The 19,333-nt window shown below is 38.9% G+C and overlaps 1 protein-coding gene across 15 annotated transcripts in view; it reads right to left on the reverse strand.

Annotated features, from left to right (window-relative positions):
* The window catches only part of LIMCH1 (LIM and calponin homology domains 1), a 692,462-nt gene that overhangs the window by 110,457 nt on the left and 562,672 nt on the right, over nucleotides 1-19,333 (reverse strand). For 12 of the 15 annotated variants that reach the window (XM_029588796.1, XM_029588765.1, XM_029588757.1 and 9 more), the window contains 7 exons: nucleotides 17,082-17,369; nucleotides 12,263-12,517; nucleotides 10,948-11,280; nucleotides 9,590-9,886; nucleotides 8,614-8,916; nucleotides 6,716-6,985; nucleotides 5,289-5,324 (listed from right to left, as the gene is read on the reverse strand). In XM_029588796.1, the coding sequence (XP_029444656.1) occupies nucleotides 5,289-5,324; nucleotides 6,716-6,985; nucleotides 8,614-8,916; nucleotides 9,590-9,886; nucleotides 10,948-11,280; nucleotides 12,263-12,517; nucleotides 17,082-17,369 (1,782 nt within the window). The remainder of the gene's footprint in view (nucleotides 1-5,288; nucleotides 5,325-6,715; nucleotides 6,986-8,613; nucleotides 8,917-9,589; nucleotides 9,887-10,947; nucleotides 11,281-12,262; nucleotides 12,518-17,081; nucleotides 17,370-19,333) is intronic. The other 3 variants (XM_029588731.1, XM_029588805.1, XM_029588823.1) reach the window with 3 other exon arrangements.

Here is a 19,333-nt window from a genome sequence, read left to right on the forward strand (position 1 = left end):
TTCAAAAACAAGTCAATTTACTTCATTAGATGAATATTACTGTAGTAGCTGGTGATTTGTTGTTTTAACTATTGTGTGTGTATTTTGTAAACTGCTTCGTGCGCCACTGTAGACTGGGCTATAAAAAAAAAATTGCTATAAATAAATGATGGGTTCTCCAATAAAAGGGCCTGTGCATTGCAACTTGTGAAAAAATATTTTTACGTGAGCTAAAAATTTAGAAATTGTTAGGGATGCTTATAATTTTTTATGCTTATATTATTTTATGTATTATTTCCTATGTACTGAGATTTACGAATGCTTTATTGTAACCTGTGCTGGACATGACTGAGAAGTCACAGTTTAAGAAAAAGCGTTAAATAAACAAAACTCCAGTTGAAAGCCGACGCACTAAATTTTAGTTTACCCTCACCAAAAAATGGTCTTCAGAGCGATCACACATGATCAGAATGTACACTAACATAAAAAGTCAAGTGTGCATGTGATGCATCATAAAGTCCCCTGTACCAATGTGACAAAAGTGAAAGGGCCAATCAGCAGGGAGGATGTCATTCCTCCCCTCCATAAAGTAGTATAGGGCTGATCCCAACACCACGTAATATCATCATGACAGGGGCCTCATGACCCAAACACACCACCAACCCACCGCCCTCTCTCCTACATTAAGAACTCTCCATGCAAGCTGTGCTTCTCCTCCTCAAAATCCCACCCCCAAGCAACCCTAAGAGGCCAGACCCCTTCACTAATGAGGGCAATCTCCTCCCATCCCCCGACTCACCCTCCCATCCCTATGGAATGACATCTGGAGAGTCCAGATCTTCACCAGTTGGAGGAATGCAAGAGTCCTTCTATTGATATCACTGCAGGTAATGATACTACCTAGCAGTAGTTGACCACTGTCATATGATTTAAATCAAGACCACAAAAACACAAAACACTTTGACATTGAGGCACAAGGGAGTCTACTCTCTCCTGCCTTCCCTCATTTGCAGGATAGGTTCAAATGGGGTAAGCTGGCAAGAGTCTGACAGTAGGAGAGAGAGCACTGGGCTGCTCACTAATCAGCCATTCTGAGAGTGCGGAGACTACAATTGGAGAGACAGATAGGGATGGACCTGGGTTTGAGCCCCTATCACAGTTAGCGTTAGCTGCCATCAGTAACAAACAAACTTTGCATCCAGTTTTAATACTGGATTTACTAAAGGCTTCATCTCCTTTAGTAAATCGGGTGTTAAAATTGCAGCTAATGTCCAATTTTAATGTGGTTTAATAAATAGTCTTTAAGCTCACCCACCAGAATGTTTACAAAATGAGGGAGTGGTAGTAGTATTTTGACAGATATAAACTTGAAAAGCTAAAATTTATTTTTATGGTAATATTGTTTTAAGTAATAAATTATATGTCAGTTTCTCTTGAAATTACTTCAAATAGTGGAATAGTCTGTACCGAATTCAACTATGCAATATTCATACAAGTGATTTATTGAACCTCATAACATCCCGCGGCCTCTTTGGGCATCTCTGCTCTTTGTTAAGCCGCATTGGGATCATCTTTAATCATAGGTCATGAATTCACTTGTTTTCAAGTCACTTTTTGTTCATTTTTTGTTCTTACTGATTTTTCTTAATTTTCATTTGAATAAAATATTCCTTGAATGAATAAATTGGCTCAAGAATACTTCCCTTTCGGGGATGAACGGAGCACAGTCCATGGAGGGTGCTACCCTTCCAATGGTATCAGAGTATAGTTCGACGTACTTTAACAAATATTGGAAGAAATTGAAAAGTTGGTGGAAATTGGATATGATCAAGGTTCTCTCACACAGGCTGAGAAAGAATTTTTAATTAAGAAACATCCCCGCGTCCCCATGCTGTATACAGTCCCAAAAATACATAAAATCTTTGGATCACCCACCGGGGCGTCCAATAGTGTCAGCTAATGACTCTTTGCTGGAACCCATTTCCATATTTCTAGACAAAATCTTGCAACCATATGTCTCTGAAGCACCTTCTTACATCAAAGATAGTTCACAAGTATTGCAGATCAATGTCTGTTAGTGACGCTGGATATTGAGTCCTTTGTATACCGTGATCCCACAGGACTTAGTTAATGTAATAGTTGACAAATTGAAAACACGCCCAGCACCTCAGCGAATTCCATCTGGGTTTATTAGTTCATTGCTTACATTGGCTTTGTCTAAAAATTATTTTACATATGATGGGCAATTTTTTCTTCAAATACGCGGGATCGTGATGGGGCAGCCATGGCCCCAGACATAGCAAACATTTTTGTAGCTTCTTTTGAAGCCCAGCACATCCAAGACTGCCAATGGAAGGAGCATATGGTTTGCTGGAAGAGGTACATAGACGATGTACTAGTGATATGGCAGGGCTCTGAATTGGCTCTGCTGGAATTTTTTGACTGGATAAATGCATTGGATCCATGTTTGAAATTTACCATGAGCTATCATACTCAACAAATAGCTTATCTAGACATTCTCATCATTAAGCAGAACAGCCCGCTATACACTAGTATTTATCACAAGAAAAATGAAAGAAATAATTTATTGGGATTAGATAGCTTCCATCCAACAACTTTCAAAAGAAATCTCCTGGTGGGTCAATTCATAAGACTCTGGCGATTGTGTGCAGAAAAACTTGATTTTAAAAACCAAGCCAAAAAAATGGCAGATCGCTTCTTACAAAGGGGATACCCAGTCACTGATGTTAAGCGTGCATATAAAGGCGCTTTATATGCTAATACGGTATATTTGTTTCTCAAAGGTACATCAGCAGAATCTACCACTCGGCAGACAATGGTTTTAAGACATACGATGAAATCCGCTGGCAATAGTCAGGTTATTCGCTAACATTGGAAGATACTTCAACAAATACATCCTATTTTCGTGGACCCTATTAGATTTGCTTACAATAGGGGTCCAAATGTAAAAAATCATATTGTGCACGCCAGTAATTATAATCCATTTCCTTCGTCCAGGCTGTAGTCTCTGTGCACAGAAATCTTCTAAAAGTTTAATCACTTTAACCAGCGGACGTCAAGTCACATTGCTGGAGAAAGTCTCCTGTCAGGTCAGCTTTGTGGTTTATGCGATTTTTTGCCCTTGCAATCTGATGTACATCGGAATGACAAAGCGTCTGTTGAAAACTAGATTAACAGAGCATAAAAGCTGTTTAAAAACAGGGAAGATGGAAGCACCCCTGGTATCGCACTTTATGGAATATCAACATCGTTTTGAGGACTTAAGCTGGTCAGTGTTAGAACATATACCTGAACATTGGCGTGGTGGAGACCGGATTAAACAATTGAGAATACGTGAACAGTGATGGAGTTTTCAATTAAATACCGTCCATCCACATGGACTAAATCAGGAAATTGAATGGACTCAGTGTGTGAAAGTGGGCTAAACTCAGTGTGTGTGAAAGTGGGCTAACTTGAAGTTCCTTCATCTAGAATCAGTAGGCTTTCTTGATTAAGTATCCCAGGTTCCCCTTGAAGTACAACGCATGCGCATATGAAGCAAAATCAGAGTGATTTGAATCAAGTCACCTTAGTGCAATTGTGAATAATCAGCTGAATTCAAATGACACGCATGCGTTTAAAAGTAGCCCTACAGAGCCGCCTCTTAGTAGGAGATACCTCCCGTATCGCGATGATGCAATGTATACGTTCACGAGTCTGTAAGTATACTTTGAAAACCACGTAAGGCAAGTACAATCCCAAGCGAAATGGTTGTAATAATATTTTGTTCTCTTAGAAATTAAAGCGTAACCGAAGATATCTTGGCTTGTAAATACGGAAATGACACAGTCAGAGGAGTTCCTGAGGCAGCATTGGATGCGAAACGTGCACGTCGAGGCAGCATTGGATGCGAAACGTGCACGTCGAACTGTACTCTGATACCGTTGGAAGAGTAGTACCCTCCATGGACTATGCTCCGTTCCATCCCCGAAAGGGAAGTATTCTTGAGCCAATTTATTCATTCAAGGAATATTTTATTCAAATGAAAATTAAGAAAAATCGGTAAGAACAAAAAATGAACAAAAAATGACTTGAAAACAAGTGAATTCATGGCCTATGATTAAAGATGTTACCAATTGCAGCTTAACAAAGAGCAGAGATGCCCAAAGAGACCGCGGGATGTTATGAGGGTCAATATATCACTTGTATGAATATTGCATAGTTGAATTCGGTACAGACTATTCCACTATTTGAAGTAATTTCAAGAGAAACTGACGTATAATTTATTATGATCCTCGTTGGTTCGGAAATATGCAGTAGTCTTTCTTATAATTTAATATTGTTTTAAGACCATTAACATAAAATAAGCTTTTAAAATCAGATTCTAGGTTTCCTCTAAAGAGATTTTAACAAATTGATAGCCAATATGGATTGATGATGGTTAAGAACAACAGTAAGATTCATTACTCAGAGCAGACAGTACAGTTTGTGTGGAGTCACATCACTTATGTAATACCATAGTCTTGTTTAGAGAGCAAAATAAGAAAGATCCTTGAAGTGTTAGTGCATTTCTTAAAAGAATATCTGTATCTAATCTTGTTTAAGCAATAAACCCCTTTGATGCAGGCAGTATTGCTCCATATGAGAAGTGAAAGGTCTCGTTTGCTGACAAGCGGACAAACCTCAGACGCATGTTATTAGTCAGTGTTATCCAATCTGGAGAGATTTAAAGTTTTGTTTAAAAAAATTATACAAATCAATCATTCTACATTTCATCTCAAAGTTGAAATTTAAGCTTAAGGGCCTTTACAGTATTTTAATTTTATCTCTCAAGTAATCAGAACAACCTCAACAATTAATATCCCTCAACTTTTGTTTGTTTTATGGAGCAGTGGATCCCAACCTGGTAACTGAAGCACACCCAACATGTTTGGTTTAAGAAAAAAACAGGGGGGAGGGGGAAGGATTTTCCATATGCATGCAACTCTCTCATGCATGTTTATGAGCAACCCTCAAGGACCAGGATGGGAACAAGTGGGCTAGAGTAAACTAACGTCAAATTGGAAGAAAAATCCAACCAAGGGCAGCTGACAGTCAATGCACATTAGCGTCACGCATGTGTTACTTTTTAATGCTTTATTGATACAGTACACCATAGTCAATGTATGGCTTCTTACGAAGTTCCTTTCTGAGCAGGTCAATCCGAAAGCCAACATGCAGAATGCATCAGTTGCATTATTAGTATGTTATGGAAACATGCAGCTTAATTTGCTTTTTTTTTTAAAAAATAGCCACAACACACAACTTACTCTGTGTCATCAGACAGAGCAGGTCTTGGGCTGAATCTATAAAACCAAATACAAAGTTAGATGGACTTGCAAAGTCAGAACAGTCAGAGCATTCAAAACCACAGAGGCACAGTAAATGAGGAGTCCAATCTGCTTCATCGGGTGTGCTTGAAGAAAGAAAGTAACGTTGTATATTATTCCACCACAGCAGTCTTCAAGCCTGGTTATTTAAACCGAAAAAAAACCCAACAACTCGAAATAGGTATATACAAAACTAGAACATACTTACCTGTAGCAAAATCCAGTGTGAAATGATCTGGGGCACTGGTTCTGCTTAGGAGTACTAAGGCAATTATAATAACTAGTACAACCAAAAAGCATTTCAATGTGTCAGGCTCACTCCTCATGCCTATTAATATTCCAAGCAACATGCATGGAAAATAATTAAACAGGTCTCATGAACAGTTAAGTGAGCCATAAAACCTTTGCTAAACACTTGCCGAATTCTTATATTCCTACATTACATCAGCGCTCTCATACCTATGGCCCAAGACTCTGTCTACTTTCTGTCATGCAACTGGCATACTTGTATTTATGAAAAAATCCAGAAATCCAACTCACATCTTTGAAAGTGGCACAACCGGAAAAGCAGAGTTATAGAGCTTTAAGATACTTTCTGACTCTGTTGGTTACTGAATAACTCCTTTCCCCATGCCCCCCAAAAGCTTCTTAAACAAATCAAGCTGTGCACTGAAAAAGCCGCAGCAATTCTCACTCTGTACACAGGATATATGCATCCAATAGCAGGCTCCGGCTCCTGCTGGTAAGATGAGAACCCTGGGATGAGCACTAGCAGCCCCTGGAGGGGTAGAACGTCACTTAATTCCCTTATGGTCACCTTCTTGAAAGCAGCTGCCATGGGAGCAGTAACACATGCTCTCACTCACAGGAGGTGGCTAATGCCAGTACTTTCTCTGCATTTGGAATTTCAGTGTGGAAGAGAACAAAGACTTCACTACTGTAAGTCACAAGAGAGTTTTTCTTCCTGAGACAATGGATAAGAAAGATTCAAATTTTCTATAACAGAAGTTAAAAAGAAAAAAAGCTCAGGCAAAAAAAAACAAAACTGTACCAAAACCATGCTACCAATTAAATTCTGTACACTGAAATAACCATTTCTGCAGTCTGTTTTTGTGTACATCCTAAAGAAATGACAGAGAATTCTTGTTTTGCTATATGTTTTATTTGATGCAATCACATGTTGACTGGCCTTCAGTTAGTGATCATCACTTAAGCAATACAAATAAATGTTAGTAAGAAACTTCTAAGCATTTCACAAATGCTCTCAGCATCCAATGCGCTCTACATTGTCACACTATGAAGCAAGCCATCAGCAGTGCATTTAGTACAAGTCAGAAAGCAACACCCATGAAATGTGATCCTCTAACCTCAACACCTGTCTCTCTGTTCGTTCAGGAACTTCCTCAGCGTGTGCAGCTGGACCCGGCAGAACCTGATCTAAACTCTGGTTAGGTTGTGCCGATATGGGAGCCGGGTGGGCGCCCTGGCCATCTTGCTCTGGCTCACGTACAGGCTCTTCCTCACTTGCGTTCTCCTCTTTTTGTTGTGAAACTCCAACACCCTGCAAGCCTCCAACCCCGAGGGGTGAGCAGGTTTGTAGATGCCTTTCTAGCAGGGAGGACCCAGCTGGCACAGTTCTAGAAGACATACCAAATGCGGTTTGCAGTTACAAAATTGCAAGAAGCACTTTGGAGACATGAGATGTACAATGTATAGCACCAAAATGAAAACAGTAAGACAGGCAGTCTCAAGCCAAGAATATCAGAATCTTAATTATAAAGAAAGTTATAAGATGAGAAGAAATTCTACAATAATGCTTTAATAGAGATGCAACGCATAAATACAGCTGTTGATTTCCAAGCAGCAGGTGAATCATTTCCTTTTGTAATGTCCAATCTACCTTGAAATAGCAGTGCAAGGGGTAGACCATGGGAATATATCTAAAATGTAGCATTTTCTCTTTTGGAAGATGCCAGATGCTGATGATGCGCGCAAGCCAGAAGTACAAGAGGAGGGGATACTTTAGATTCTGGATGGAGCACTGTACAATCAGCAGGCAATGTCAGGAAGTATTACTTCACGGAAAGGGTGGTGGATGCCTGGAATGCCCTTCCGGAGGAAGTGGTAAAGTCTAAAACTGTGAACGACTTCAAAGGGGCGTGGGATAAACACTGTGGATCCATCAAGTCTAGAGGGCGTGAATAAAGTGGAGACATTCAAACACTGCACGGAGCGGCAGTAGCCACAGAGGCATTCACGGAGCGGGATGCCAGTGGCCAGTAGTTAGTATTCCACCTTCACGGAGTGGAAGGATGGAGGGCTGCTATCTCCAAAAAAAATAAAAATAAAAAAAACAAAAAAATAAAAACAGGGGTGGGTAAGAGTATGGGGCAGGGGTGTGGCCTGCTTGTTACAGCGGTTGCTACCCCTAATTGAGCTGGATGTCACTTGGATGCAGATACGGCGCTGCTCTCTAAATTGATGGTGGGGTGGAGAGGAATTAGGGCTGGAGGGTACTGGAAGCCAATAGTAAAAGGTGGGAGAGAGAAAAAGGGGAAAAAAATGGATAAAGTGCGTAGCTTGCTGGGCAGACTGGATGGGCCGTTTGGTCTTCATCTGCCGTCATTTCTATGTTTCTATGTTAAAAGAAAAAGGGGGAAAAACACGACACTAAAAATAACACTTTCGATGAAGTCTGCATCTTGTCACATGGGATGCTAGGCAAGCTGGATTGCTAGGGCTGAATGAACAATCCAGAGGTTCTTATTTTGTTCAAGGGCTCTTGTACTGTGAACATGGAGAGGAAGGGTTGGAAGGATGACAGTCGTTATATGCTCCTAGGAATGTAGAACTGTTGGGTGCTTTACAGCATATTAATGAGCACTGTGCTTTTTTTTTTTTTAATCTCACAGTTTGGGGGAGATAGAGTCACCATCTAGAGAGCTACATTTCTGCAGATGTTATATGACACATACAACACCTAAGAAATGCTTTAAAAAGTGATGTGAAAAACCTGTGTGCTTTTGTACTTAAACAATTCTCACTTGTCAATGGTGGTGGTGGTAGGGGTAGGTGGGGACAAGAGAACAGAAAGGTTTAGTTTGAACATCAATTAACAAACAAGCAAGCCATTTTCTTCAGATGTTGATTTCAATTTTGAATCAGCAGTGGTCACATATTTAGTAATTTCCAATGAAATATGAGTCTTAATTATTTGATGATTATGAGGGGAAATAAGCTCATTAGTAGACAAGAGTCTTCTTACCGCATTACTTTTTCCGCTTCTGCAAGTCCCTGTGTAGTCTCCTCATCTTCCTGCTGCTTGGATATTGGAACAGAAAGGAACTGGCTAGAGGCAGCCCTAGCCTGCTTATAAGTTCCAGTGCTTTGGGTCATCATGTCCTCTTTCTCTAGGCCTGGTAGTCGAGTTCCGATCTGCATCTCATCACCATCGTGCCTTTGGCATTTCAGTTCTTCAGGTCTTTCTTCTCTCATTACCATGCAGGTGACAAAGACAGGTGAAGGTGTCCTACGATAATGTGCAACCCTGCCAGCCAATGGCAAACTGCTGCCAAGGAAACATTTTATATACTCACAGAACAGTTTACAATACCAACATGCATATAAAATCGCATGTGAGCAAGAGGTGGATGAATACAACAGCCTTCACTGCATTTTTATCAATAAGAAAACAAAATGCATACATTAGCCAGTTGTCACATTTGAACATTTAACTAGAGTAATGTTTCAAATTTTTTATGGGGTTCCATGGGACTATAGGACATTTATGAGCTGGAAGAGTCAGAACTGACTGAATGGATGAATTCATGCTTTTGTAGCAAGTAAATTCATTTTGTGGAGAAAAGTAGTTTGGCTGCTCAAAATGTATTGTTATCCAGTAAAGATATCACTTTATATATTGTTTTTTTGTTTTTATTTATTAACGTTTATTTTTGTTAGAGGCATGCATCAGCACCTCAGGTGAAATTGCACCTCCCCCTCAAAAACAAAATCATCCCACCCTCCAATAAACAAAATAGCAAACAATTTAAGTCAGTAAATCATAAAACAGAGAAGTGTTTATTGGTTATTTTATATGTTAGCATGATTATCTTCACAAAAATTGCACATAGCACCTCGGTCATTAATGAATGAACACTGCATGCATCTTTCTATGCTTTCAAGCAGTGGAACAACACAAACTACACAGAAAAAAGTTGAGAAGCTCACAGTTATCTGACCTTCCATCTTTCTGCTTATTTTGGGGAACATTCTTTTGTTTTTGCTCTGGAGGACGAAACACAGAAACGGGAACAAATTGGTTGCAGCCTGGACCAGTATGCTTCTGGAAGGCGCCCAGCCTTCTCACCATCATGTCATCTCTCTTAGTGTCTGGGAGTTGCTGCTTCTCCTCCTTCTCTTCTCGCTCCCAGTCTTCAGAGTGTTCTGTAAGCTTGCTTGAAGTCTGCTTCTGAGAGACAGCAGATACAGGGGCGCTTCCATGGCACGCATCGGTACCCGGCCAAGCTAACTCATGCCTAATAAAACCAGACAGAGGAGAAACGAAAAGGAGAGGTGGATAATCAGAACATTTCATCTCAGGAAAGTAAAGATATTATTATTATTACAATTTATTCATTATCTTTTTAAGAGAACGTCACCCAAGGCAGTGTACAGTTTACTAAATGGACAATGGGTTAACAAAATAGGGGATAGGTGTTGAATAGCAGAGTACAGAGTAATTAAATAGCGATCAAGAAAATAATTAATATAGTAGGCAAAGCAAGGAGAAAAGCCCACACTTAGCAATAGAAATAGAAGGTGGCAAAGACAGAGTTACTCAAAAAAAGGTTGGGTCCTGCTCTATTAATCGAGCAGGAACCAAAAGCTGACTTTATGTTATGCAGAACTTAGTGAACAGTTTAATGTATCTTCAAGAGTGGAATTTACTCGCTACCACTGATTTATTAAGTGCATCAACAGCAATTTTTCCCATGATGACATTCTGACTGATGTGTTAGACAGATTAACTAGTAGAGTTAAGCCTGGTCGACGTAACCTCCAGTTCAGGGCTGATAAATCACCCAGATGTAAATCTTTGCTAAATGCCAGACAGATATGCTAGAAACTGTTGATGGAAGCTTTATGGCAACTCATTTTTAAAAATTTTTATTGTACATTGCTTTAAGGCAGAGTAGGGAGATAAGAGTGTGTGGGTAAAGGGGGTGCTATCTTAAGCCCCATATAACTAGGAAGATTCCCATATGATCAAAGATTTGGTAAATGAATGCCAATGTTATTTTTTAACAAAGCATCAATGTACTGCATAATACAGTCTGGCTATCTAGTTTAAGGATATGATCGTGAGTTGACATGCAGTTTTAATTAATATGAAACAGCAACAACTCTCACTCTGCTTCTTGAAAACTTTGATGTGGTTGCATGGCAGGAAGAGGCAAAGCCGCTTACGAATGATCAAAGATTCATCTGAGAGACCACAGAACTGCACTTAAAAAAAAAAATAAAAAAAATCTGACATTCTCTCAAGCAGTAAGTCTCCAAAAGGAATCTAACAATCTGGAGCAAACATGCTGAATACCTGGAATCCTCTGGCACAGGAGGAACTTCAGTTTTCCTCTCGGCATGCCGGTGGCTGGGAACATCGGCTAAGGGTGCATCGCATACAAGAACGCTGGCACTTTCATCGTTTGCCTCTTCATCTGATCCGTCACCAGATACAGGCTTAGCTATACTAAGCTTTGCCCATCTCTGTTGGTCAATCTCTGTCACAGGCCCAAAGTGCACAAACTTTTGCCTGGGACTAGCCCCTTTTCTGTGTGCTCTTGCCTTGCGGATAGTAAAGTCATCGTGAACGGCGGCTGCTGGATTAGGCTCATGAGCCTGCTCTGGAATCTTGGTGGTCTCATTGGCACTGGGCACAGAGGAAAGCAACAAACATCTTTGCATTTTTGTTTTAAAGGAAGAGTAAAACTGCTTAAAATGAACAGAAATTGGAACAGAGTTAACAGATAAAATGATTGTGTAGCTGGTATAATCATTGTTTCACCATTTGTTTTCCCAAATCCATGGATTTATCTTACAACCAAAAAGAAAAGTGACTTAAAAAAACAAAACAAAAAAAACAGTAAAATGTGGTTTTTGAATCTGAGATAGTTTTTGTATATAAGCTACACCAAAACCATGAATGTTTAAGAGCTCTTTCTGAGAATTATTAAAAGTGAGGCAAATTAAAGAAAAACTGGCAAAGACTAGGTTTAAACTGAAAAAGAAGAAAAGCTTCTGTTGCCATCACAGGCAAATCAGGTTATCTATTCTCTGCAAAAATTTATTTCTCAACTTTAGACTCATGTAGTGATATTAAATTAACACAATGGTTTACACGTAGGAACTGGAAGCATCTGGAACCAGCAGATTAACATTCTTGGCTATGATGGCCAATGTAGCTTAGAAAGCTTGTCTACAGAATATTTCTTAAAGTTCACTATTTAAATCTTCTTATTAAGCTGGGCCTATTACTATAAAGTGCATTTACTTTGGCTACCCAAAATTAACTTGGCTATTTTTGCTAACTGCAAGCTTGAGTTGAGCATAGCAGGGCACAAATAATTGTGATGCAAGATTGTGTGAAGGATATCCTGAAATGGGACTGAAACAAAATGACTAAGAACTTAAGAGATTGCCATCCTGGGTCAGACCAAGGGTCCATCAAGCCCAGCATCCTGTTTTCCAGCAGAGGCCAAACCAGGCCACAAGAACCTGGCAAGTACCCTAACACTAAGTAGATCCCATGCTACTGGTGCTAGTAAAAGCAGTGGCCATTCCCTAAGTCACTTTCAATGTAAGTATCCTAAATTACATATAGAACCCTCCCCTGCTGAAGTATCCAAATGCACCTTGCTTCTGCTGACAATCTGAGCCTTTCCCATGTTTTCAAATCGGCCTTGGTTATGGAAGCTTTTATGAAACTCTTGGTCTCTTGCAGCTGGGAATGGCAGTTTTGAGCCTTCCGGTTTGCCAGGTCATCTCTCTGGATGTCAGGAACCTTCTCTCCTTCCTCCTCCTCTGACTCGTTTGCTGTAGGCTCTGGGAGCGGGCTTGCTTTCTGTCCTAAAGTGGGCATCGCCCCCACTGGCTGCCCATAGTTCTCGCTAATTCAGAGCACATTTTGGAAGCAGTCATTTCAGAAAAAAAAAAAAAGAGAGAAAATGACAAATGGAGCATCAGCAATATCAAAGGAGAGCAGAAGAAATGATAAAAGAACAGGAAAAATGGTTTTAGAAATATTGAATAATGGACATTCCTAGCTGTATTACCCTTTAATACATACATAATCTCTCACGAGACACCAGCTCAGCATTTGATAAGAGCTTCTAATTCAATCCTGAAATGCTCCAGTTCTTGGAACGGGCTGTACAGGATCCCACAAAACGTCCACTGCGGTCAGCAGTGAGATCACATCTCCTGGCTGCACTTTGACTCATCTGTCATGCAGGAATAATGGCGCAACCAGGAACTTTTAAAAGCGAGTGCACAGCTTTGCTTGGTTTTTTTTTTGTTTTTTGTTTTTTTTTTTTGAGACTGGGCTGCCCATTTTCACACAGCACACACAGATGCCCTGCGCTGCCAATTCCTGTACTACTTAACTTATTATATTATGGCTGAGAACCTCGTTATGGATTATTACCAAGACTAGCAGAGTAATCATTTTGATTTTCTGCTCTAACATTTTTGTTTTGTGTTGCTAGAACCCCAAAACAATTATAATTTCAAGGGCTAAATTTGACATCTTGATATTTTCCCTCCTCTCTGCAGCTATGTAAAAGGCTGTGTTGCCATCATTCTCCTCTGGAAAGATTATATTCTCCTCTGGAACGGTTATATTCTCCTCTGGTCACAAAGCAGTCTAGCCTTCTCTCTGTCTCAAAATGGAGGATTTTTGTTTCGTTTCTGTATTTCAGATTGTCTGCCTGTATCATATATTTATATACACTACTAAAGAAACTGAAACAGACCCTTACAAAATAACTGGCCTCGTAGAGGATTTGGCAGGAATATTGGTCCTGAAAAACTTGAATTCTCTGCTTGCAGGTTTGATACCTTTTACTGGACCAACATAGGAATTATCCAATGATTAGGATATAAATCGGTTTTATGGGATCTTTAATGCTCATTTGCAGCAAAAGTAGTAGCATTTTCAGGTAATTCTGGGGGAGAAGTCTAGTGGTAGCAGAAATAAGTTATGAACTAGAGAAGTCAGGATTCAAATCCCTGACAATCTCCTGCCTCCATCACTTTAGGTACAAACGTAAGGTTTCATTTACTAAAACTCCCCCCCCCCCCCCCCCACCACCACCACCGTCTCTGAAACAAAAGCTTAGTAAATCAGGCCCTTACATTGTAAACCCTCTGGGAATAGGGAAATACCAACTGTACCTGAACTACCAAGTATTTTATTATATGCTTACAAGCAACAAGATCATAAAGCGTGGTATAGTATGCAATGCAGTAAGCATATCAATAAAACAATCAGGATTGTAATTTGCTTGGAATTACCAATGAAAAGGTATGAGCTAAAGTGATATAAATTAAATCCTGCCTCAAAAACCCATCTATTGTGACTGTTTTACATCTCAAATCCTGGCTCTTGTTTTCCCTGTCATGGCCTTGTTGATTTTAACTGGCATAATAAAATAAGGCATTAAACGTTTACAATTGGAAGTGTTTGGAACAAGTGCCCAGATATTATAGAATTAGTTCAATCATTTTTTTTGTCAGTTTTAAATTGTATATCCAAATTTGTGTTGCTTGGCTCAATTTTAAGCTCCACAGAGAAGGGACTCTCTCTTATGTGTATTTTTACAGTGCTGCTTACATCTGGGATTGCTAAAGAAATGATTAAAAGTTAGCTGATCCAATGAAAAGTATGGAGCCTGAAAAAATCCAGATAAGATCTGAGTGCGAGTAAAAGAGGGAAAACCCCTGAAAATCCTGCATTTGAAGGCCATAAAACAGCTTGTTTCAGCGGAAAAAAAGTTTTAAATATATAAAGTATGACAATTGAACAGTTACATCACAAAAATCTGGCAATAATCTTGGAGATTACATTGTCTATTATGTGATATGAGATCACTTTAGGGAAAAGCCAAAATAGAAGTTTTCAACTGACTGTGAGATTTCATAAATGAGTGCCATTATGTTAAAACTTTGGAGGGAGGTGAAGGATTTCATGTACATGTTAATTGTATCTCATTTTACTCTGCAGTGAGAACACCCATTTCTCTAGTTAATCAAGTATTTTTCTACTATCACAAAACAGTGAAATGCAAAATTTACAAAGTATGACTGAATTATTGGTGAATATGTTAACAACATAAGAATGGATCAGTATTTTCAACCAGTAGAATAAGTTCTTTTTTTCTTCTTTGAATAAACTCATTACTTTAACATTTTAAAATATTTGTGTGAAATCTTGGATAACAAAACAATAACTATTCTCATTTAACTGCTGTGCAGGTTGTATATACCATTATAGCAACAGAAACTGATAAACCTAATGGTAGAAGAAGTACTAAATATCTCACAAGGAGGTCAAAGGTTAATGTGGCTGTACAGTTTACTTTCTAATGCAGAGTGATTTAGTCTTGCAGGAACTTCCTTACAAAATATATGCTTGCTCATTAACCAATCCATGAATAAGCTAACCCTCATTTTTAAACCCTAAACCTCTCCAAAAAGGCACCAACATAAGCCAAGGTTCAAAATTTGATTAAAGAAGGAATTTTAACTACAAGGCACACTTAAGAAATTTATGATATGAAAATTATTAAAATCCTTCAAAATCATCCTTTTCTTCATCAGATTTGCCAAAAAGAAGTTCAAAGTCTACGTCTGTGACATCACTGCCGTACACGTTGTCTTTACTTGGTTTTCCCTCTTCATTATCATTTCGCTCGTGCAAAGCATCATCTTCAGTGCCACCTATATCTTCAGTTAAGATACTTAAGGAAAGTGTGGTAGAACTATGTCTGTAGGGATATCGCTCCAGGCATCTCATACCCATTTAGCAAGGAGCTCGATATTCGGTTTCATTAGGTCAAAAGAGCTTCACCAGGGAGCACCCACTCCTGCCAGATTATTTGCACTCAGTCCTTAAAGGGCTTGTTTAAGCACACATCAATGTTAGGTTATCAGGTACAGCAGCCAATATCATTTTTATTTTTTATATTTTAGTGATTTTTCCCTTATCTTTAACATTGTCTTAACCTGTGTGCTGAACACGTCCCAAACAAGGAGTGACAGTTGCTTCTTTAATGCAGCACTTGATTGTGCATTCCAAAGGACATGAAGCCAAATGTGAATCCCTTCTTCATCCAACCTTTTTTATGCACACAGACAAACTACAGATGGAAATATTTTGTTCTTTGGCAATGTTTTGGGTTTAAAAATCATTACTGGATTGGCTTGGCATGAAAGAACAGTAAAATGAATGAAGCAACTCTGTGCCGAAGTGCCTTCTTAAATTTTGGCATGTCTTCCAAACTCAGCTATAGTTTTTCTCCATTCTTTCACTTGCTTTTCTGTTAATGACAGTGTTGTTGACTTTCATCTACTCTTCAAATGACAACTTAAAAGCTATGCTGTATAATTGACCATTGGTGTTTTCCAGAAAGACTCATTCCTTGTGGTAATGAACACAAATAATTAATCAAGTTGTTTAGGTTTGGCGATTAATAGACCCAGGGCCTACAGACCACATAAGAGGCAACATGTGATCAGCCCAATTTCCTAATCAATGCAATCAGACACCGACCTAGTGCATTCAAGTAGTAAAGGGCATGCATACGAAGAGCATTTAATATGGTCAGAATGCATTGCCAGGTTATGTATCTTTGCTTCTTAACATCACTCTAATGATATCGGCATACATTTGCCTTACTTATAAGAACTTTCAGATGTAGCTTTCTCTTGCCTAGCTTTGCAAACATCTTGATGCCCCTACTGTAGTAAGGTACATTTCAGTTAAAAACAAAGCTGGTGTGTTCTGTTAAGTTGATCTTACTGACTGAAGCGAGGTTCTATGATGTTCTTTTCCTAACAATCGCAAATTGGATGTTGAACATGTTTCCTCAAATATAGATAAACAAGGTACAATAATTCATGTTTCACACAATGATTTCAAATATTTAAAAAAACTTAGCGCATAAATATTGCATGAAACATCAACCATTTTTACGAAGTAGCATAATAAATAATTTATATTTTTGCTAATATACTAATAGGTAGCTACGAGTGATGTGCCTCAATGTGTGGCAGCCATACTTTGGTCTAAAATTTGGCTGTGATCCACAGATTAGCCACACTCAGCTTTTCAGGCATATTTTGGAGCACAAAATTCTCAGCTTATACACGAGCAGATGTGGTTGTTCTGATGAATTCTGGCAACCAAGAAAATCTTTTGTTAAACTCAAAAGCATATGATCATGTTTTTTTAAAAAATGGTACGGAACACAACTTCTTGGCACAGGAACCTCAATGGATGTGTAGAGCAGCTTGCTAGAACATTGCCAACTCACTGTGATAATTAGGCACCAGTGTTACATGTGGGAGTTGCTGAGAAGATAAAGACCTACAACAGCTGTTTACCCTGTTCATGATTACGAAAACACAGGAAATAAAAGCAAAACTTCACTATGAAACCACAGTTATGCATACCTTGAGCAAGGGAGAATCTTGGATAGTTGTCCCAGCAATGGCTTTTGGACACTTTCCCATTTACCATCTTTTTTGGTGTAAGCGCCAATGAAAATCTGATTAAGCGGTGGAGTGGTTTTGGTTTGATCAATTCTCAGTCTTCTCATGGCAAGGTCATCCTTCTCAATATCAGGGACTCTGTCCTCTTCATCCTCTTCTAAGTCTGAAGGCTTCCCACGATGGGTCAAAAAAGCATTTTCTTTCCGTAGGATGATAGCCAATTCACTGTCCTCGCCAGCTTGCTTTTGACTAACAGTCAAAATTAAATTTATCACAACTCAAAGACACAGATGTTTGTTTAGATTAAGTTACTTCATTCTAGGGAAAAGTGCTGTTAGTCAAAACACATGCACAAAGAGTTATAGCAATGCAATCAAGACATGTAATTTTTAGGTTATATCTATTGAATTTAGGGGATTTTAGCATTACCCAGAGGCCAGGTTTTTTCATTACTAAATATCATTAAAAATGAAAAGGTTTTCAGTTTTAAAAGAATTGGTACATCTAAATTATACATTTTAACCTTAAATTAAATTCTACTTTAAAAAGTTTGAAGAATTTGCCATTTACTCCATCAAAATTCCACAATGATTTTTTTTTGGTGTTCTGACCTATATTTGAAAGGTTTAAATGGAACTTATATTTATATTTACATTTATTTGTTTTTTAAAATGATTATACTTACTTAGAAATAAACTACAGAACCTGTCTTCTTTCTGTTCTTAAGTACTTTCAATATTATATCACCTCACTGGTTTATTATTATAAGGGAAAGATCAGCTTATTATCCACTAAAGTATTCTACATATTTCAGATTTACTCACAGACACAGTACTTTAATTTCTCTCTCATGTCCTTCTCCTGACCAGTTCTGATCCATTCCAACATGGCTGAAAGTGTAGCAGTATACGGGCATTTCCAGTTCAGTCAGAATATTAATTGAGATGGAATTTTACTGATAAAGTTATTTTGAATTGTTGAAAAGGAAAACCTTTAGTTACATATCTTCTTCAGAGTAACATTCTGTGTGTCGCTTGTGACTTTGCATGCATTCTACAGAAAAGAATATACTCAGCAAATTTGCCAATTTGGCTTTTTTTCAATTAATAAATTCCTGATGTGTGCGAATATGTGGTCATGTATAAGGCTGTTAATATCAAGGAAAAATAAATTATGCAAAAACTACTATACTGACAGCTATAAAATCACCCACATGACTTTCCCTGGAGCAGGACCACATAAAATGAACACAAATAAGTTGGAAGTGAGGTAAACCTCAATCGATTTTCAGTCAGTGTGTTTGTGAGGTGCTAACTAATCTTAATGTAGATAAGATGATAGTACCCTTGGCAGTATCCCAGCTGGCTCTAAGATATCCTGGCTGCTCTGCTAGCTGTCCTTTTCAATGTTTCTTTAGAGATGGAAAGTTCTGGAGGACTGGAGATGGGTGGATGTGGTTCCTATTCATAAAAGTTTAGGAAAGGAGGAAGCTAGGAACTACAGACTGGGTTAGTCTGATCTTTATGAACAAATTAATGGAGTCACTGTTAAAACAAAGGATAGTGCAGATTTTGGAATCCAATGGATTACAACATCAGAGGCAGCATGGTTTTACTAGAGGTAAATCTTGTCAAAGGAATCTGAACAATTTCTTTGATTGGGTGAACAGACAGCTGGATCAAGGGAGAGCGCTAGATGTAGTGTCACTGGATTTCAGTAAAGCCTTTGACATGGTTCCGTAGAGGAGATTTATAAATACATTTTGCATTCTTAGTATGGGACCTAGAATAATTGACTAGGTTAGAAACTGGCTGAATGGGAGGCAACAAAATGTAGCAGTAAATGGAGCTCTCTCGAGAGGGAACTAAGATGACAGAGTAAACTGACATGACTTCCTGCTGCTCCTTCCATTCTCTCGTTTTACCTTTTTTCTTCATTTTAAATGCCTCCGAAAAGGAAAGGTGAGAATGGATCCCTCCAATGAACCATCCCCTGAGTCTGTGTAAACTGCTTCACTTTTGCGGGCTTCGAGCCCCATTGGCATAGCAGAGAGAGGAGCTCTGCACTTTCTCCTGGGGAAGTGTCACTCAGCCCGCCAGACACGTCTACCCAACTGCCAGGGGTTTTGCATGATGACATGGTGGCAGTTCGATTACGCGATGATGACCTAATCATAGGCCCCTGTATGGAGGGGACAACCAGCGTTCCTTCTG

Source organism: Rhinatrema bivittatum, chromosome 1 (genome assembly GCF_901001135.1).
Source record: "Rhinatrema bivittatum chromosome 1, aRhiBiv1.1, whole genome shotgun sequence".
Lineage (NCBI taxonomy): Eukaryota > Metazoa > Chordata > Amphibia > Gymnophiona > Rhinatrematidae > Rhinatrema > Rhinatrema bivittatum.